At 42.2% G+C, this 21,101-nt stretch overlaps 1 protein-coding gene across 1 annotated transcript in view; it reads right to left on the reverse strand.

The window, feature by feature from the left end:
* The window catches only part of nrxn3b (neurexin 3b), a gene marked incomplete at its 5' end in the record, with an annotated part of 438,954 nt that overhangs the window by 326,502 nt on the left and 91,351 nt on the right, over window positions 1-21,101 (reverse strand). The window contains 3 exons of the mRNA XM_080453658.1: window positions 6,704-6,865; window positions 10,220-10,243; window positions 12,224-12,525. Of these exons, the coding sequence (XP_080309784.1) occupies window positions 6,704-6,865; window positions 10,220-10,243; window positions 12,224-12,525 (488 nt within the window). The remainder of the gene's footprint in view (window positions 1-6,703; window positions 6,866-10,219; window positions 10,244-12,223; window positions 12,526-21,101) is intronic.

The following is a 21,101-nucleotide window of genomic DNA, read 5'->3' on the forward strand; positions in this document are numbered from 1 at the left end:
GAAAACTTTAGTAACTAGATACTTAGATTTTAAATATTATTACAGAACACACATAAACCACTTCAGCTTTATACTTTGGCTATTTGAAAATAGCCGATCTGCAAGCTCACAACGGGTCAAGATGAGACGCGATTGGTATATTTTGATGCCAATACTTTTGTACTTTTACGCAAAGCACCTTTTGAATACTGGACTGCTCTGTAACAGAGTATTTCTACGTTGTGGTATTTTGGTTCCACTTGTACACCGCCAGAGATAATTGAACGCTAAGGATTTGACTGTGTATGCAGCGTTTCAGGTGGTGTCTGCCTGACAAAGCCTCAGTAATCATGGTGTGCACGGAACACAGCTGGGAAGGAGGACGTTTGCCCTGGATTACTGACCGCTGTCTCATTCCCACGCCCATCTCTGATCTATAATCCCACAGTTCACTTCACTACACATCCTGAGGGGGCATTTTAACACTGCGTGTGTGTGTGTGTGTGTGTGTGTGTGTGTGTGTGTGTGTGTGTGTGTGTGTGTGTGTGTGTGTGTGTGTGTGTGTGTGTGTGTGTGTGTGTGTGTGTGTGTGTGTGTGTGTGAGAAAGAGAGAGTGAGTTAGAGAGAGATGATTATTATGTTTTTGATATTATACTGTTTAGACTGATGAGAGGTTCTTGGTTTACCTATGATCCTAGATGACTATTTCTATGCATTTGATGAATTACTTCGTGCTTACTATAAATTGCTCTGGATTAAGAGTGTCTGCTAAGTGCCTGAATTGTAAATTGGAGAGAGAGAGAGAGAGAGAAAGATAGAGCGAGAGAGAGGTGTGTGTGTGTGTGTGTGTGTGTGTGTGTGTGTGTGTGTGTGTGTGCGGGTGCGTGTGCGTGTGTGTGTGTGTGTGTGCATGTGCGTGTGCGTGCATGTGCGTGTGCGTGCATGTGCATATGTGTATGTGTACAAAAGAAAGAAAGTAATATGAGGATGTTGATTTAATGTATGTTTCTGATTGGTGAATATTAGAAAAAAAATAGAAACCATGTTTCTATTTTTTTCCACAACTTTTGACCTGCTTGTCCCGGCCGCTTGTGAGTGTCCTCGTCCTTCATTGGAGTTACTCAGCTCCGCCCCCTGTTGTCATTTGTCAATGTTTATAACTAAAAAAAAAACAAAGAAAAACCCTCAAACAGTATTTTTCAAAATAAAACCTCTGGCATAAGTTTTATCCCCCCCCCAAAAAGAAACCTCCACACTATAGTGATCATGACGTCATATTAGGAGAGCGGCATCGGCTAACCTGATTGGCCAACCCAAACAGCAAGCCTCATGGATTGGCCAAGCTTTGCACCACATTGGTGCCGCTGTAACAATATAAGTGACAGCGCGCACCAATAGCTGTGTATTCTTGTACAGAGCAGTACTGAAGTCACTATTCTTACATCCACTGTTTTACTGTTGAAATGTTACGGTGGACACTGCACCTGAAAGGAGCTCCAAAGAAAGGTAATCGCGCTGCTGTAGTAGTGAGTGAGCAGAAGTTGTACACCTTTTTTGGGGACAGCAAGAAGGACATTGTCCAGATTGATGTGCATGTCTTCAACACAGTGTCTTTACGCTGGAGTAAGTTGACGTCAGCGACACCTGGAAGAGGAGAACGTCACCTTGAGGTTCCTTCCATGCGTGACGGATACACAGCTGTGCTGGTAGAAGATACAGTCTACATCTGGGGAGGACACTGGGGAGGGGAGTACTGCAATGTGCTTTATGCATTTGATGTCGACACCCACAGATGGTTGAAACCCAGGGTTTCTGGGACTGTTCCAGAGGGGAGGTACTACTACCCCTCAGCCTGTGTGTTGGAGAAGGTCATGTTTATCCATGGAGGATTGACCCAGCTGACTGGATGGACTGGATTGACTAATGACATCTACAAGTTGGACACCAGCACAATGGTCTGGTCTTTAATTAACCCCAGAGGAACTCTACCACTTGGTTCATGTTATCACTCTGCCACCATCATCGGGACAAAGATGTTTGTATTTGGGGGCTTTGGGGTTGGGGTTTTGGACCACTATAACTTCATTAGAGTGTTTGACACAGAGACCAACTGCTGGCTGAACACACCTTCTGCACAGCTTCTTACAGAAGAATGCTATGATCATTCAGCCTATGCCTACAATGGAGAGCTATACATACGTGGTGGCACCATCAGTAACCAGACCTTGCATTATCATGCATGTAAATACAATCCAGAGACCTTCTCCTGGACGAAGCTTGCGCCCAAGGGGAAAGGACCGCGTCGGAGGTTTTGGATGTACAGTTGCGTAGTGGGAGATCGTGTCATCTTCTTTGGAGGACACCAAAGACGGAACGTTGGAATATTCAAAATCCCACATATCAACGATGACCTTTACGTCTTAGACTTAAGTCCTACTCTGAAGATGCTATGTAAGCTAGCAGTTATTCAGTACGGTGTGAAGCAGTCTGAACTCACACACAACATCAAGTGGGAACTGGCAGCCATGACACCCAACAGACGACAATGGTGGCGAACAGTACGATCATACTGGAACAAATAATGGAACAGGAGAAACATGTTGGGTTTCTTTTTTTTGCTTGTTTGATTTAGTGTTTTGTATTTGTTTGATTAAAACTTTCAGTCATTCATGGTCTATCTATATGTCTATCTGGCTGTTTTTGTTTGTTTGTTTGTTTGTTTGTTTGTTGGAGGCTGTTGCTATGTCAGAGGTTAATGGTAGTAGATAAATAGGTCTATGTGTACAGGTAGGCAGGTGGGTAGGTCTGGTGGTTATACTGTATATATACTGCTCAAAGAAATGTAGGGAACACTAACAAAAACTTCTCAAAATAATTAAGGGATCAAAGTGTTCCCTTCATTACTTTGAGCAGTACAGTACATGCATGTATGTTTTTATTATTTTTTGATTTGTAGAAGTGATTCTACAAATAGGCGTGGCAGCCGACCTGGCGTTTTCGTAATATGAGTGTAAATATAGCAGATCTACAAGCTCAATAATCGTAGTGGAGAATAGGTACAATATTTGCCTCTGAGATGTAGTGGAGTAGAAGTATAAGTACTGAAAATTGGAAATACTCCAGTACTGTACCTAAGAAAGTACGGAAACTATGTATCAATCTACTGCCCAGTGTTGACGTGTGGGCGGAGCCAGCTTCCATGTGACATCAGTCCCTGGATGAAGTGACCCCTGACCCCTGTCAAACCCAGAAACTTACTGAATGAATCACATGTCTGCAGGACATGTGTCCTGCAGACAGACAGACAGACAGACAGACAGACAGACAGACATGTACCTACAGTACTGTACAGAGAGAGAGAGGGTTGAATTATCACAGATATCATCTTACTGTTGAGACATGTTATACCCTGTGTGTGTGTGTGTGTGTGTGTGTGTGTGTGTGTGTGTGTGTGTGTGTGTGTGTGTGTGTGTGTGTGTGTGTGTGTGTGTGTGTGTGTGTGTGTGTGTGTGTGTGTGTGTGTGTACATTTCTGCACACTGACAGTATAGGCCACAGATGTACTTCCACTATTTTCCCCACTTTTTGAAATGTTTAACTTTTATAATGGAAGTCAATGGGGCTCTGGTTGGGATGAAACATTGAACAAATTTGGATTCATTCATCATAGATATTATGTCATATACTGTAGACCAGCGTTTGTCAACTTTTTGTGGATCAGGGCCCACTTGAAAATTGCAAAAGCGTTGGCGGCGTTCATCTGAATTTTCAGAACATGTGGATATCACCAAGATTTATTTTTTCTCTAAGGTTTTAAAGGAAAAAAAAACTTTTTTTTTACATGATTGTTTTTATATTAATGTTATATTGTAATTAAGATCGTAGTGTTTAGCCAATTATTTGGGGGCCACTTGCAATACCCTATGAAGTCGTACAGTGGCAAGCCTAGGGGGGAATCAGAATTTCCAAGGGTGACTCGAGTTGTGACACACTTTACTATGGGTAACGCGCACACACACACACACACACACACACACACACACACACACACACACACACACACACACACACACACACACACACACACACACACACACACACACACAGCTTTGGATGGGGTATTTGAAAAGAGGTTAGAGGATTAGACATTTTTTTGCACTTCCACACACCACTGAATATCAGCAGCCTGACAGGAAATCAACTTGGACCCAAAGCTGTTCCCTAGCAACACAATTCCACTGACATGGGGCTATAAATAAACAAAATTAGCCTGAACTGGCCCTGCGTCATCACAGAAGAGGTTCAATCCATTATCATGTAAGGGCTAAAGGCAGAGAGAGGGTGTATTCCTACAGCCAATCCCAATTCAGGGCAGCAGTCAGGGGTCAATGGCATCCATTTTGACTGGCTCTTCTATAACAACGTGAGGCAGAGGAAGAGGCAGCCCGATGCGAGGATTAAGCTGTGGACTGTATCATAAGTAGAATTCTTTATCTAAGCCAAAGTAGGCTTGTAAAAAGCTGGTGCAGAGAGAGAAAAGTTAAGTAAGGATAAACAGCTATAGGAACAATGTAGAGGTTATTGTGAAAAGCCATCAATATGAATAAGGATGAATAAATATATGGCTTTACATCAATCTATGTACTATATACAAGGCAGTCGTGATAGATGATCTTATTAACACTGGACATTTATGGCCAAATGTAGGCTCAGCCATAAGGGAGATAATGGTCTATAGTGTCTGATACCATCGGAACGGGCCTTCATTATGGCGCCATAATGCAGATGTTCAGCATGTGTTAGAGGAGGGCTTAATGAAATTTGATAGCAAGCCAAGGTCAATAAACTCACGTGTAAATGCGATCCTACGTGCACATTATGATAACACGCACGCACACGCGCACGAACAGTTGTGGAAAGTAACTAAGTACATTTACTTTAAGTACTGTACTTAAGTAAAGTTTTGAGGTATTTGTACTTTACTTGAGTATTTCCAATACTTTTACTTCTACTCCACTACATCTCAGAGGCAAATATTATACTTTTACTCCACTACAATTATTTGAAAACTTTAGTTAATAGTTACTTTTCAGATAAAAATTATGATATTTAGAAACATACATTAACCACTTTAGCCCTATTTCATACATCTGCTATTTTCAAACATTTTAGTACTTTTGGTTCTTTAAGTACATTTTAATGCCAATACTTTTGTACTTTTACTCAAGTAATATTTTAATTCTGGACTTTTACTTGTAACGGAGTATTTCTATATTGCAGTATTGGTACGTAGAATTTGAGTACTTTTTCCACCACGCACGCGTGCACACACACACACACACACACACACACACACACACACACACACACACACACACACACACACACACACACACACACACACACACACACACACACACACACACACACACACACACACACACACACACACACACACACACACACGTTCATAGAAAGACAAGCAGTGAATACACACATGCACACAGTAGCATATACTGCAAATGCCCATAATACATAAAAGACAACGCTTATTGACTCCGAGCAGCTAACCAACGTGCACCGAGAAAGACTGTAAATAACACAGAGGCACTTAGAGTCCAATAAAAATACGATGCTAATTTTCAAGGCTTTGACTAGGCCGGCCGGCATAATCGATCCATTCTTTTCCCCCACCTCTTTATTCTTTAACAAGTCCTCCGAGCCGTCGGGGTCAGCGTTTTATTAGCATCACAGGCTGCAGAATGAGTCATGGCGGGCCAAGTATAAATAACAGGCCATTTAATATACTTTTTGGCTTTTGCTCACAAACCAAAAGGAGCCTGTAAATACATTATGAACGTCTGAAACTACAACAAAAGCCTTTACCATTTTCCGTCCCAGGCAAATATATCTTTCAGATCATTGCCCACTGGGAGGCGTTTTGGCTGTGCACTCAGGCTGATGCAGCAAATTACATGTGACAGAGGCAATTTGGGGTATTTTCTCACACACAAACTGCAGTGAGCTTTATGAATTAGATTAAGGGGGAGGTGGGGGGGGGGGGGGGGGGGTATTGAAAGTCTGATACTTCCTCCTTCGTTGCAAAGTCAGCAGCTTTAATTGATAATGCAATTACCACGTTTTGTTTTTCTCACTGTTCCCCCATGTTACCATGACAGGAAAGAGTTCAACAATTTTTCACACGCTCAGACTGCTATAAAAAATACAGGGGGGGGGGGGGGGGGGTACACAGTCAAACCCTCAGTGTTAATACACACAACACATACTCATTTCAATTAACAATCAGGATTTTGCAGTTGGTGTAGTTTCACACTTGCTCATGATAACAACCTTGTAAGGAAGCGTGTGTGTGTGTGTGTGTGTGTGTGCGTGTGCGTGTGCGTGTGCGTGTGTGTGTGTGTGAGACACAGATGCGTTCCATTGAGACCTGGAACGCATCTGTGTCATTTTTTGATTTGAGCTAAAAAAGCATTATTTTACACTTTGGCTATTCAAAAATAGCAGATCTACAAGCTCATAGCGCGGCACTCGGTGCCGCGCTATGAGCTTGTAGATCTGCTATTTTTGAAAAATCGTGAAAATGTGTGCAAATTGAATATATTATTTTAAAGCGAACATTTTTAACTCAAATCTTTGCAAATCTTTGCTGTGTGTGTGCACACGCGCGTGCGTGTGTCCAGTACATCACAGCGGTCCTTCCTTACCTCTTTGAGGCAGCCCATGAAGTTGTTGCTGACCGGCGAGCCGGGCAGGTCGGCCGTGCTGGGGCTTCCTCCCACGTAGAAGAAGTCGTCGGAGCCCAGCATGGTGTAGTCCTCCTGCGTGTACCCTGTCGTAGTCAGGATGCCGTCCACAGAGATAGTCACCTGTTGGGATAACCAAAGCCAAGGCCATTACACTCTGGGATTGGCCGGTGTGCTGCGCGTAAAAACACGCCACTTTTTCCTTGGTCTGCATCTAAAGGAGCTTCTATGACTTTCCTTTGGTTGATCTCTCTTTTTGCCATTCGTTGGATCACTTGGCGGCCGTGATGCGATTTTTCTCTTTTTTTTCTAAATCAGACAGCGTCTTTTATCTTGTTAATGGATTTCAAAGTTACAGGATCACAGGACAGGTAAAGAAAATATGGCAGAAGCATATTTTCTTTATCTTTGATGGGGGTAAGAGTATGGAGATCTAGGTTTGGTTCTGGAACTTCAGGTTGGGGGGGAGGGGGGTTAGTACAATGTTCAAACCAAGGACAAATTGATTGTACTTGTCTTAGGTTTCGGGTTTCATCTGGTAACTGCAGACACACGCATATAAACATGTACACACACACACTCACAGACGCACGCACGCACGCACGCACGCACGCACGCACTCACTCACTCACGCACGCAGGCACGCAGGCACGCAGGCACGCACGCACAGACACACCCATATAAACATGTACACACACACACACACTCACACGCAGGCATGCACGCACACACGCACGCACACACACACACACACACTGGCGCACACACACACACGCATGTGTGTACCTTATACTGTACACACACACGCACAATCTCTCTCTCTCACATGCACGCATGCACGCGCGCACACACACACACACACACACACACACACACACACACACACACACACACACACACACACACACACACACACACACACACACACACACACACACACACACACACACACACACACACACACACACACACACACACACACACACACACACACACACACACACACACTGCATCCTCAACTCGCTCTCCTGTTATTACATAGTCCACGCACATGCATAACAAAGGGAGGCTTCACACACCACATATATGTGCAAACCGAGGTTTTCACGGTCAGGAGGCAAATAAAACATATATTTGCACATGTAAGGAGTAAGTGGTTTGATGATATGTCATACATAGCTTGAGCAAGCCCAAGGATGCATCAGCCCATGCACATTCGACACAGCAAGGGCACCATATTCAAACACTATCTCAGAATACTATAGAGCTGGTCTCTGACACGATTAAGCCCTTTTCTTTTCCCCGTAGTGAAGTTCTTACACAGTAGAATTCTGAGTGTTAAAGCTGCAATCCGGAACTTATTTCAGTTAACAATATGTTATTTTAACCAATCTGTACGGAGTATGGTAATACAATATAACTAACAACTGCAGTGGTTGGAGGTGGTCTCCCTGCCAGACTATTGAGAAATGTTTACCCTGTGTTTGGATAATGAACACATACTGGTTGACAAGTACTATTGCCTGAAGATCAAAGCACAATATCTCGTGGGATATTAAGTCAGCAGTAGAAATGTCATCCCTCGGCTCACACGGGACAACACATTCTCACACAGATAGGCGTCAGTTATTGCCGCTCTGTCGTGTTCACTCCCTAAATGCGTCACTATAAGACTACAAAAACTAAAACTACAAGGCACGTATTGGAGCTTCAAACACTATATACTCGAGTCAAAGGATTGGCCTGTCTCGGTGGATAGCCTGGGAGCAGCGCTTAGCTAATAACCCGAACCTCCCGTGATTGAATCCCACCGTGGGTGAGATGTTGTTTTCTCTCTCGAGTTTTCTTTTTCTCTCTCCGCACAGTTTTTGTGAGGCTAGGGTTAGGGTCAGTGGAAAATGACTAAGTACATTTACTAAAGTACTGTACTTAAGAACAATTTGGAGGTATTTCCCATTTCCAATACTTTTATACTCCACTACAGCTCAGAGGCAAATATTGTACTTTTACTCCACTACAATTATTTGAAAACTTTAGTTACTAGTTACTTTGCGGATATAAATTATTACATTATAAAACATACATTAACCACTTTAGCCCTATTTTATACATAGGCTATTTGAAAATAGCAGATCTACAAGCTCACAACGCGTCGCATCGTGACGCGTTGTGAGCTTGTAGATCTGCTATTTTCAAACATTTTTGTACTTTTACTTTTGGTACTTTAAGTACATTTTGATGCCAATACTTGAACTTTTACTCAAGTCAATTTTTAATTCTGGACTTGTAACAGAGTATTTCTGTATTGCAGTATTGATACTTTTACTGAATAAATAATTTGAGTACGTTTTCCACCACTTGTTATGGTTAGGTTTAGGTATATTTTTGAGAGGTTAGGGTTAGGATTAGGGTTAGGTTTAGGCATAGTTTTGTCAGCATGCGTCATGTCAAAACGTGACGTTTCAGGGCTACCGACAGAGCGGGCAAAACGTGACGCCTTGGGAGGACATCGTACGGATTGGGGGTCCGTTTGTACGCTCAGAGTTATATTAACACCCAGGATTGTACTGTGTACTGTCACTTAGACCAATGATCCTAGATCAGTGTTATGCATATGGGCCCAGGGGAGGTATCATGGATCAAGGTAAGCCACGACACACACACACACACACACACACACACACACACAGAGAGACACACGCACACGCGCACACACACACGCCACACACACACACGAACACCAGCATGCCACAAAACCAGGGAGGGGAGAGCAGAGTGAATGACAGATGGAAGGTGAGTGAGTGAATTAGAGTGTTAGTGGTTATTATTATGGGTGAGTGGGTCATGTGACATAATGGGCATGCCATGCGCCATAGTGAGCTGGAAACAACTGTCAGAGCTCCCGCAATGAAGGTTTAAGGGTTGCCATTTTTGGTTGTTTTCTCTTTTGTTAGGGCTCAGTGTCGAGGTTGAGGCCACCATCTTTGTCGGAAATTGTGGCAAGCTTCTGTCAGTTCTTGACGACAGTCCTCACAAAAAATGGGGGCTTTTTGTGTGAAAAAAAAAGAAAAAAAAGCAAAAGGTAACTCCCCCTGACAAAGACAAAGAGGTCAAATCGTTTAGTTATTTTTTTCCTTTTTTTGGGGGGTTGTCTTTATTTGTTTAAGTTGTTGGAACTTCACAGCGATGTGGGTAAAAAAAATAAAAAAGCTAGAGTGAAAAAAAGGATGGGGGACTGTGGGGGGGAGGGGGGAGGTAGGAATAAGAAGGCTTGTTGGCAGGTCAGGGAGGAAGTTGAGAAGAAGAAGTGAAGAAAGAACTGCCTTGGTAATACAAACCCATCTCCTCATTTTTTGATAAGAGTGTCTAGGATGGAACTCAAAGAGAACGAGTAAAAGAAGAGGGGGGAGGGGACACACGGCAAACCCAAAAAAAGACAATAAGAATGATATCTACCAGACAATGTAGTTTGTTTACCATAGCGTGTCCAATGCCTGATTGCTTTCCAGAAAAAGGGGGAAGAAAGGAAATCAAAAGAATAGTGAACAAAAAACGTTGTTAATATAAAGGATGGAGAGAAAACCAAAGAACGAAAAACCAACGATGAAGAAGAGGATGTTAGTTAGTACATTAGTTGGTTAGATATTGGTTAGTAGTAAAGAAAAAATGACTTCTATCATGAATGAGTTAGTATTAAAAGGGGGATAAACACTACAGGATTTACTGCAGATTGCCAGAAACTGACAAAACCATCCTATACAAATCGTTGGTCCTTGCAAAGCTCTCAGAGAAAGAGTAATGTTATGGGACTTTGACTCTTTGAATGATCCTTTAAATTTGTGTTAGGATGGCTTGATCCAAATCTTTAAACCAAACCTTGTAGTGTTTCTTCACCCGTAGCCTAATAAAGCGTGTCTTCCTGAGAGCAAATAGAAGTAGTAAAAGACAGAAAGTAGAACGGTATAGACAGAGGAAAGAGATAAACAAGTCCCTCGGCTCATAACTTCTAAACCTCTAAGCTGCATGTGTGTGTGTGTGTGTGTGTGTGTGTCTGTGCGTGCGTGCCTGTGTGTGTGTGCGTGTGTCTCTGTGTGTGTGTGTGTGTGTGTGTGTGTGTGTGTGTGTGCGTCCCGGGGGGAGCGTTGGGCTACAACCTTTTACTAACCTGTAGGGTGAGTTTTACTGTCGGCTTGTGTCAGGAAAACAGCACTTCCTTGTTCCCCCGCTCAGAGAGAGCAGGTTTAAGTGCTGTCTCATCTGGCAGACATACTAAAGGTCGACCAAGTCGATCAAGTGTAAAGAGTCCACTCCCCTCTGTCTGTGCAACACCACTATTCACTATTGACTGTCTCTACCATCGGTGACACGCACTTGCTCTATATGGCCCCTGTAAGCCAGGCGGGCAAAGCTACACCCCACGGAGTGCTATTTGCAGTCATTAATTGATTTCATTAACGGATATACTATTTCAAACTTCCTCACTCTCATAAAAGGGAACAAAACTCCAAAGTGGTTAGATGTATTTTCAATATTTGCTCAACTTTTCTGAGCCCTTACATCTGTTTCACATTAATTATGCAGCTGTGGGGTAAAAAAGGGTCCGGGTCTGTATGTACGCATCTTATTAACGTTCGTTCAGCATCTAGAAACATCATATTTTGATTATCTTTTCCTTTTTAGGAACTCGCGTCAGAGAAGACGGCGCTAACATAGCTCCATCAAAACATAGCTCCATCAAATAATAGCGATATGAACTAATCCACGTCCCAAGTTGCATTAAGAAAAGGCTAAGCGGTAAGTGACAATTGTGATTAGATACAGATGCACAATCTGACAATCATCCCTATGTGTAACAAGCAATCTGTGAACGTAGATCGTCTGCACTATACTGTAAAGTATTGGACATCATGAGGCTTTACTCACGCTGCCCGGCCTTAAACTCAAAGCCCATGTTCTACAGATGAATATAAATAAAGTTTCTGACGGCAGGAAGATAGTGACAGCGCTGGATAGGAGTGTCAGCATAAAGGAGTGTAGAGCAAAGTAGAAGCATCAGATAAGTTTAATATAAGGGAGCTCAAGTAAGTTCAACACAGATAAGAAGTATAGAGAAAGATACCTAGCATAATAATGTATGTAGACTGATCTATCAATCACAATTGCCCTGCGTCTATACATGTATACAGTATATATATATTTATATATATACATTCTTCACCTATGTAGAATGGAAATAAAACGAGATGAAATCAAATAAAAAACATTCCATGTAATCGTAAAGAGATAAAAATGTTTTCTGAACTGCATGTGATGCAAAATGAAACAACCAATCAGAAGAAAAGTGACGGCTCTCTGCGAATTCTACTGAAGCCACTAAATATCGACGGCAAAATCGGAGCCTATATATTATGGTCTCCAAAATTCCGCCCGGCAACAGCCGCCTCCCCCCACCCCCCCTCCCCTTCCCTCCCCACCAGTTACCTGTCTCAGGTTGCGCGTGACTTTGATGTCGTGCCAGGAGTTGTCGTTGAACTTTCCGTTGACCGGCTCGACGATGGCCTCGAAGGCCCCCGAGCCCAGGTTGATGACCAGCGAGACGGCGCCGTCCTTCAGCGCCAGGTTGACGTAGTCGGCCGACTTGCCCGTGTGGAGGAGGAGCCCGTTGCGCTGCCACGTCTTGAAGGAGAGCGTGATCTCGTCGCTGCTGCTCTGGATGGGGTTCTGCGAGAGGTCGTAGCAGAAGTACTCCGAGCCCCGGAAGGTGGCGATGTTCTCCTCCCTCGCTGGAATGAAAGAAAAATGTATAATTGGTTACATTAAAGCAGTGGGGGCGGGGTTTTTGTGCCTACAAAAGGTATAGCTACACCATAGAGCAAGTCAAAATCTAAAGCACACCTGCATTCATGTTATCGCTCTTATCCCCTTTTAAACGTTTATTTTTATTTACTAATGCCAAATGACGAGTTTAACCACTTAAGCCCTATTTTCTTCTACAAAATAGGCTAACTACACGCTAGGGCTGGTAACTTTCCTCAGAAATGATATTCGAATATTGGTCTTAAAAATTGGCAGATATTCGAATATATTCGAATATATATATATATTTTTTTTTGTATAATTTTTTTATGTTTATTTGACAGGGACAATACAAAAAAAACAATGTATCAAGTGCTCGGATCCAATAAAACATATATTTTGTTTGTTTTAACTAACTTGATACATAGTTTTTCGTATTGTCCCTGTCAAATAAATATTTAAAAAAAGGAATATTCGAAATTTGAATATTAATTTACCAGCCCTACTAACACGCTCAGATGTTGTGAGCTTGTAGATACTAATGACATGCCCAAAAAATAGGGACGCCTGGTTGAAAGTGGTTAAAATATATTTATTTTAGGGTACAGAAATGGTCTCTCTATTGGGAAATGAGTGAGCACAAAGTACTGATCTAGAAAATTATATTCATAACTGTTTTTTTGGTCTAGTTGTATACTGTATATTGCAATAATAATGTGTGGTTCTCACAAAGTCCCAAGGCACACATGGTGTGTCACGGCACACCATCATGTGTGCCTTGGCATGCCGTTTGGGATCCTCATCTAATAACGTTCAAAAAGGTAATGTGTTTTTGTCAACTGGGTATTTAGCACATCCGCTGTGTGCACTGCTGAATAATTCACAATGTTTGTCTCAGGAAATGGCTTTCCTCACGAGTCCAGTATTACGCACATGTAAAACTCTCGGCGGACTTTCGCGGAAAATTACACTTCCCATGAAATGCAGCGTATACACATCAGCGCCAGCATTATGCCGTGTATCCATACATACCCCACACTTTTTTAATGTTTTAAACATGAGACAGGCCCAGGCTGGCGTCCTTCCCAGGCCCACTGCATCAATCACGGCGTGACCTAAATAAACATGAGAACTGTGTTGCGTCCCGCGAGGTAAGCGACAACAAGATCGATGGTCACATCAAAGTAACACATCTGCGGGGAAACGCATCCATAATCTGCCATAATCACAGCCACGATAATCCTACCCGTTCAAGTCCACATCATAAAACCCTATCTGTGTGACCGTGAGATGAGGTCTCCAATGCCGCCTCCAGACAGACAGACCACTTATGATGGAACAATACACCCCGCTAATGGCATACATAAATCAAAATGCAGCCGTTCTCTGACTTTACAGTTTTATATCAGTCCTGTCGCTGAGGAAAGAGACTTCCTGGGCCCATTCTTCACACGGTGGGGCATGCGGGGAGTAAGTTGAGATGGTGGCAGACAGAGAAACTGCGTATGGGGCACAGGAGGGGAACGGGGTGACAGGGACAGGGACTGAGAATAAAGCAGGACCAGTGGTGGAAGTACTCAAGATATTTTACTTAAGTATGAGTAGCAATACCACAATATAAAAAAAAAACTCTTGTTACAAGTAAAAGGCCTGTGTTCAAAATGTTACTTGAGTAAAAGTGCAAAAGTATTGGCATCAAAATGTACTTAAAGTACCAAAAGTAAAAGTACTAAAATGTTTGAAAATAGCAGGTCTACAAGCTCGCAACGCGTTGTGAGCTTGTAGATCTGCTATTTTCATGTATAAAATAGGGCTAAAGTGGTTAATGTATGTCTCATAATATCATAATTTATATCTGAAAAGTAATTGTAGTGGAGTAAAAGTACAATATTTGCCTCTGAGATGCAGTGGAGTAGAAGTACTGGAAATTGGAAATACTCCAGTAAAAGTAAAAGTACCTCAAAATTGTCCTTAAGTACAGTACTTGAGTATTAATGTACTTAGTTACTTTACACCACTGCTGAGAATAAAGCAGGACCGCACAGAAAGAGTGAAAGAAAGAAAGAGTGAAAGAGTGAAAGAAACAAAGAGACAAAGCGGCTTCAACATGAGAAGTTCTAGTGGATCATAGTTTCCGTGTCTCGCTGTGATCTGCGATGTGACCGCACTCGTCTGCCGCTGTGTCTCGAGCGGCAGGCGGGCCCTCGTGGAGACGCTCCGTCCCAGCCCGGTTCTCTGTGTGTGTGTGAATCTATTACAGACAACCAGGTCAGACTCAAGACTCAATTATTTACAATGTGTGTGAAGCAGGATAAGGCGCTATTTGGAGGCAACCACCACGGCGTCAAGGATACGCCCGGACGGTTCCTTCTCCTTGCCTCGGAAAAGCCATGGCGGCTTTTCAAAGCGTATAACTGCAGGGGGGCGGGCCAGAGGGGGGGGGGGGGGTCGTTAAGTGTCATTGTTGCTGCATTCAACAACACTATCAATTCCTTTCATTTTCCTTTATGGTAACCCGGGAACATTAGTGTGTCACACGTCTGCCCACGAGTGCCATGAGTCAAAAGGAAAATAATAGCCCTAATAGAGAGGGTAGAGGCAGAACAAGATGTGTGTGTGTGTGTGTGTGTGTGTGTGTGTGTGTGTGTGTGTGTGTGTGTGTGTGTGTGTGTGTGTGTGTGTGTGTGTGTGTGTGTGTGTGTGTGTGTGTGTGTGTGTGTGTGTGTGTGTGAGAGAGGGCCAGAGAGTGAGGAAGAATAAGAGAAAATAAGACACACAAACAAAAAAAATGTATGATGCTGATGATGCTGGTGGTGTTGCTGATGATGCTGATGAAGAAGAAGAAGAAGAAGAAGAAGATGATGATGATGATGAAGACGAAGACGACGGGATGATGATTCCGGTCAGGAAGTAATACCTCCCGTGGCATCAAACTCACATCTCTCTCTGTTTAACGTGCATATAGGATACGAGAAACAGGATGGCGAGCAAACAAAAGGCTCTGAAAGCCTTTATGTACCAGGGGAATAAATAGATATCCATTATTCCCATTGACACACAGCACTGTACATTGAAAATCTGTTTGTTCCAGTCAAATTGCGCATACAATTCATGGTAAGGCCTGAAGATTACATTTTTTGTATTTTCTTATAGCAAAACATTTTAAATCAAGCATTTACCATTTAAATTGTGAATTATTGATCTTAATGTTTTGCCTGTTCTCGCTCTACACTATATATCTTCACCACAAATAGCTGATCTACTGTATAAGCTCACAACATGTCGCGTTGCGAGCTTGTAGATCTGCTATTTTCTGCCAAATGTTAGCCCTATAGAATAGGGATGCTAGGCTCCCAGTGGTTTCAAAGGGAGAACATAATAATAATACTAATGTGAATATGGGACTTGCCAGAGATAAAGCAAGTGTTGAGACTGTTGTGAGTCCCCCATCAATCTTCAGGACTAGTGGCTTTAGCTCGGGCCATAAATCACAAGAAATGCTCTCTCAGACGGCTTATGAAACGTTGTTGGATGTACCGTAAATGTGGATGTATTCCTCAGTAATCTTAATGTCTACTTTGAAATTCCTCTCACCCCCTTGGCTCTATAGTGAAAGCCCCGATGACAAATGGCATGGGGCGAGGCTGAGACTAGCTGTCAATAGCAGGATGACTGTCTGCGGGGCATGTCAGAGCCATTCCTTTCACTTATAAAAAAAAAAAGCAATAACGCATGGGAAACGCACCAAGAATCTCATCTTGAGGTGCATTGTTAGATTAAAGGATGCTGACTAATGGTGCAGCTAGGCAGATGTGTTGAAGGTGAAGTGAAGAGTATTTATGTCTCCATATAAAAAAAAAAATAGATCAATGCTATTGGTCACAATTTACGTCTCTCTGTGACCTTTACTAATATTTACAAACTTAAGCCTAATAATCGAAAATATCCGATATACAAGCTCAACACGAAGCGTTGAGAGCTTTCAGTAACTGCTATTTTTGGTATTTAAAAAAAAAGAAAAATAAATCCCTATAATGTCATGCCCAAATTAATCAAGAAAGGTATTAGAGCTTGTGACTAAGAATCTCATAGCTCCATTAGGCCCATTGAAAGTGTTAAGTGGTCAGTTGGGTGTATTGTTAATTATCAATCGATTGTTTTCCGGCTTGGATCAGTGGAACCAAAGTAGCATACTTTAAGTTCTTATGTATTGGTATCACTACGAAAACACCCAAGGTTCAAGGTTTGAAAGAAAAAAATACCATGATATTTTAAATTTATCTTTTTACATAATTAATTTTTCATATTCATGTTTTGGGAGGCCCACTTGCAATACCCTCCAGCCCACCAGTGGGCCCCGACCCACAGGCTGGGAACCAGTGAACTGATAATCCCGTCAAGATAGAACCCCATGCAGACACCTGATCCCGTCTGCTCTCACCTGACCCCGGGGGAAGAGAGGTCGTTCCCCCGGCAACCCGCCTGTCCATCCCGCACACTTTAATTAGGCCGTCTGTCGGAGGATCGCTGCTCAAATGTCACGAGCTCGCCGAAGGGCCGCCTTCACGGGGAATCCTGCTCACTTATTGTTATTAAAGTTGCACAAGAGGACCGGAGTGCAACAGTGCAGCAGGTGTTTGTCATCTCGTTAGCAGCTACACAGGTACGGGAAAAGACCGTGGTGGAGGAAGTACTCGCATTTCTTTTCTTTTTTTCATTGAGCAAATACCAAAACCTAAAAAATACTCTGTTACAAGTGAAAAAGCCTGTGTTCAAACTTTTACTTAACCCATTAACACCTGAGGCCGATTTTACAAATGCCAGTTTTCTGAAAACGTTGCTGCTAGACTATTTCATGTCAAGGACCCCCAAAATTGTATGTATTTGGCCACGGACCTCCATCTCAAAATATGTTGTTCCAGGGACCCCCAGAAGCAGAGATTTGAGTTAAAAAATATTCGCTTTAAAAAATATATATATTCAAAGATTTGCACACATTTTCACGATTTTTCAAAAAATAGCAGATCTACAAGCTCATTTGGTCACTTGGTGCCGCGCTATGAGCTTGTGTATCTGCTATTTATTTGAATATCCAAAGTATAAAATAATGGTTAAAGAGGTTACACAGATGCGTTCCCGGTTTGAATGGGTTAAAAGTATTAAAATATACTTCACTGAGATTATACACACTTGAGAGACCTCACAGCTACTCTCATGAAATGTTTCGTAGCACAACAAGCACAGCGTAATATGGATTACCGTGGATGTTACGCGTCATCCAAAGACCTATTCTTACAAATTAGATGTGCTTTGAGGATAAAAAACTGTCTCTGTGTGCCAGGAATATAAACTGAATATTTCCAGGTAGCTGAAACTGTCCCAAAAATGGATTATTTCATTTTGGGAATAATCCATTCAATTTAGGGAGTAATTTACACGGCAGCATTCTGGCATCAAAATTTGATGCAGCAACAGATGGGTCTCGAATGCATTGGACTGAATATTTACTAGTCGAACTGCTGAGGTTGGATAGACATTTAAAAATGAATTATTTCCAAAAGAGGGGAAAGCAATTAAACCTGTCATGTTCTTGCATTGAACTGTTCAAATGCCATGTTAGACCGTAACATACTGTGCAGCTACAAAAGGTCCAGCTGTCATTTGAAGGGCTACCAGTCTTTGTTATGGCATGTTTAAGCTCTGCATATGTATCTTTAATTATAAAGATGTAATTACAGTTACCATGCCAGCCATAAAGGCGATCGATGCAACATCCCTGCTATGAATAATAGAGAGAGCAAATTGATATAATGTAATATGTGTGCACCTCAGCAATATTAAACCCACTGTAAGTGTATACTGATCTATAATAACCAGGGGAAATGTATTGCCTGTTGAGACATGCTCGGCGGCAGATCTGTGGCTTTGGTATCGATCATACAGCCGGGTCATTTTCCCTTATTTTCTCCATAGTCATCAATATTCCATTTGCGTTCTGCCTGCCTCTGTGCGCCAGGGCCAGGGGTTCGATTTCAAAATCCACTGGAAGCAATTAGCTCCTTCATTACCATCCCCCGTTCCTGTTTTATGCCCCCCCCCCCCCCCCTCCCCCCATCCCCGACACCCGGGTGGCATGAACCTGTTCCAGAGCCCCTGACTCCGTGGGACTTTCCAGCTGCACCAGGGCTGTCACCTTGCCAAGCTACCATGAGCGACCTTTGACCTTCTAAAGATCAGGGTATTACATTGTCCCCGCGCTGCAGGAGGTGACGGACTGGATGAATATGCAGAGGGTATAAGGGAATGAGTCTGATTATGAGGTTATTGAAGGGGGGAAACCGTGATTATCGTTTTTGGCAAAAGAGCGATTTATGCTTTTAGTGTCACGCCAACAATAGCTGATCTAATACATCTGGCTATTTTTTGCATAAAGTTCCCCCTGTAATGCACTGTGATTGTTATTGTGGCAAAGGGGGTGACTGAGCCTTTGTACCATAGTATTAGCCAGCGTCTCTGCATAAGGATGGTAGCTGGGCTGCTAATGTTAGCAGGGCTGCACCTGTCGATTATCTTCTCAGTGATTATTCTATCTATTACTTTTTCAACTAATCGAATAATCGATTTTATACTGTATATCGTTGCTGTCCATCTCCATATTTGAACTCTAACTCTAAAAACGAACTGTTTTTTCGTAAATGAATGTCCTACTTGATCATACTACAGTGATAGACAAAAGTTTTAAAAGTAGAGGATCCACAAGCGAGGCGCGAGGCGTCGCATTTGAGCATGTAGATCTGCTACTTTTGCTATTTTTTAATTTAAATCCTGAAAAGTAACCGTTTTGGACGACTACATTGAGAAGTCTGTTAAACCACGTGTTGTGAGCTTTTAGGTCTGTTATTTTTGGTATTATTGAAAATCAGTAATTTTATTAAGATCATTTACTCATTATAATCGATTAAATGGAACCGCTACACCCATAAATGGTAGCACAAGTTGACTTGACTGTGCTGTGTACTCAAATCATGCACACATGGCCACACTTGGAATAACATAGAAGCTATACATAGAAAGCTCAAGACACAAGACACAAGACTCATGAATCATGAATCATGTGACAGCCTGTAGAACAATAATCACTCCAATATCACTCCACGGAACGTGTTCAAATCAACACATCTCTCCTCTCTCTCTCATCTTTTCTCCCTCGTTGACACTTACAGTAACCTGTCCCATGATTCTGCACACGTTTGCATTATTTGTTCAAAAACGTGGCAGCGGTCTTCTAAAGCCTACGATTTACAGTCTGCTATGCTGACTGCATGCTAACAGAACAGCTAACGTGCTAACAGCGCTATGTGCATCACACAGCTCGACCAGCCAGTCATCACATGTCAAGAGAATTTGGAGCATCCTGGGTGATGTGTCCCTTCACAGCCAGGCAGGCACCACCACCACCACCGTCACACAGTCTTATGCTGGAGGGAGACACAACTCTGACTGCAGACTGTATACCAGGGGTGGGAGACCAGCTCTTTTTCATATACCATCAGACTGGGCTATTATCGTGGTGAACAATTCAGTTGATAATAGTAGTAAAAAACTACTATTATTCAGTGGTGGAAAAAGTACTCAAATTCTTTACTTAAGTAAAAGTACCAATACTGCGATACAGAAATACTCTTTTACAAGTTAAAGTCCTGAATTAAAAATGTACTTGAGTAAAAGTACAACAGTATTGGCATCAAAATGTACTTAAAATACCAAAAGTAAAAGTACAAAAATATTTGAAAAAAGCTGATCTTTATAGCTTGTAGATCTGCTATTTTCAAATAGCCACGGTATAAAATAGGGCTAAAGTGGTTTCATAATATACTGTAATAATTTATATCTGAAAAGCAACAACTAAAGTTTTCAAATAATTGTAGTGGAGTGAAAGTACAATATTTGCCTCTGAGATGTAGTGGAGTAGTAGAAGTAAAAGAATTGAAAATTGGAAATACTCAAGTAAAGTACAAAATACCTTAAAATTGTACTTAAGTACAGTACTTAGTTACTTTCCACAACTGCTATTATTAGCTGTTATTGTTTGATGTGCATGAAATGTTTCACCCTCAGAAAGACAGAATTACCAGAGGAAGTCGAGACGAAAAGTTTGTATCTTTTAATTCAAAAAAAGAAGTTTGGGCAATTTCCTTTTTTTTACTGCTAGCGAGGGCACCTGGTTGGCTCAACATGTCGACATTACTGCAACTTCCCCGGGCGTGAAGCCACCTCAAAAACCTGCACTACATGACTCACCAATTACTACTCCGCTTTGTCTGGAAAAACAAACGGAAAAATCCAATTCCGCCGCAATAATTTCGAGTGCCCTTCCTGACCCCATGTGAGCAAACAAGTCAAATGACTTGACACAGCCGAATTTATGTGTCAACTCTCGTGATGAAAAATAATCATCAGTGTTAATTCTACCCATTTGTAACTAGTGTACAAATGTAACCAAAATGGGAGGGTCCATTTGTTCACGTTCGTACTCTCAGCAGTAGTGTAAGTACACTTACTC

This window comes from Gymnoscopelus braueri (assembly GCF_963280865.1).
Source record: "Gymnoscopelus braueri genome assembly, chromosome: 16".
Lineage (NCBI taxonomy): Eukaryota > Metazoa > Chordata > Actinopteri > Myctophiformes > Myctophidae > Gymnoscopelus > Gymnoscopelus braueri.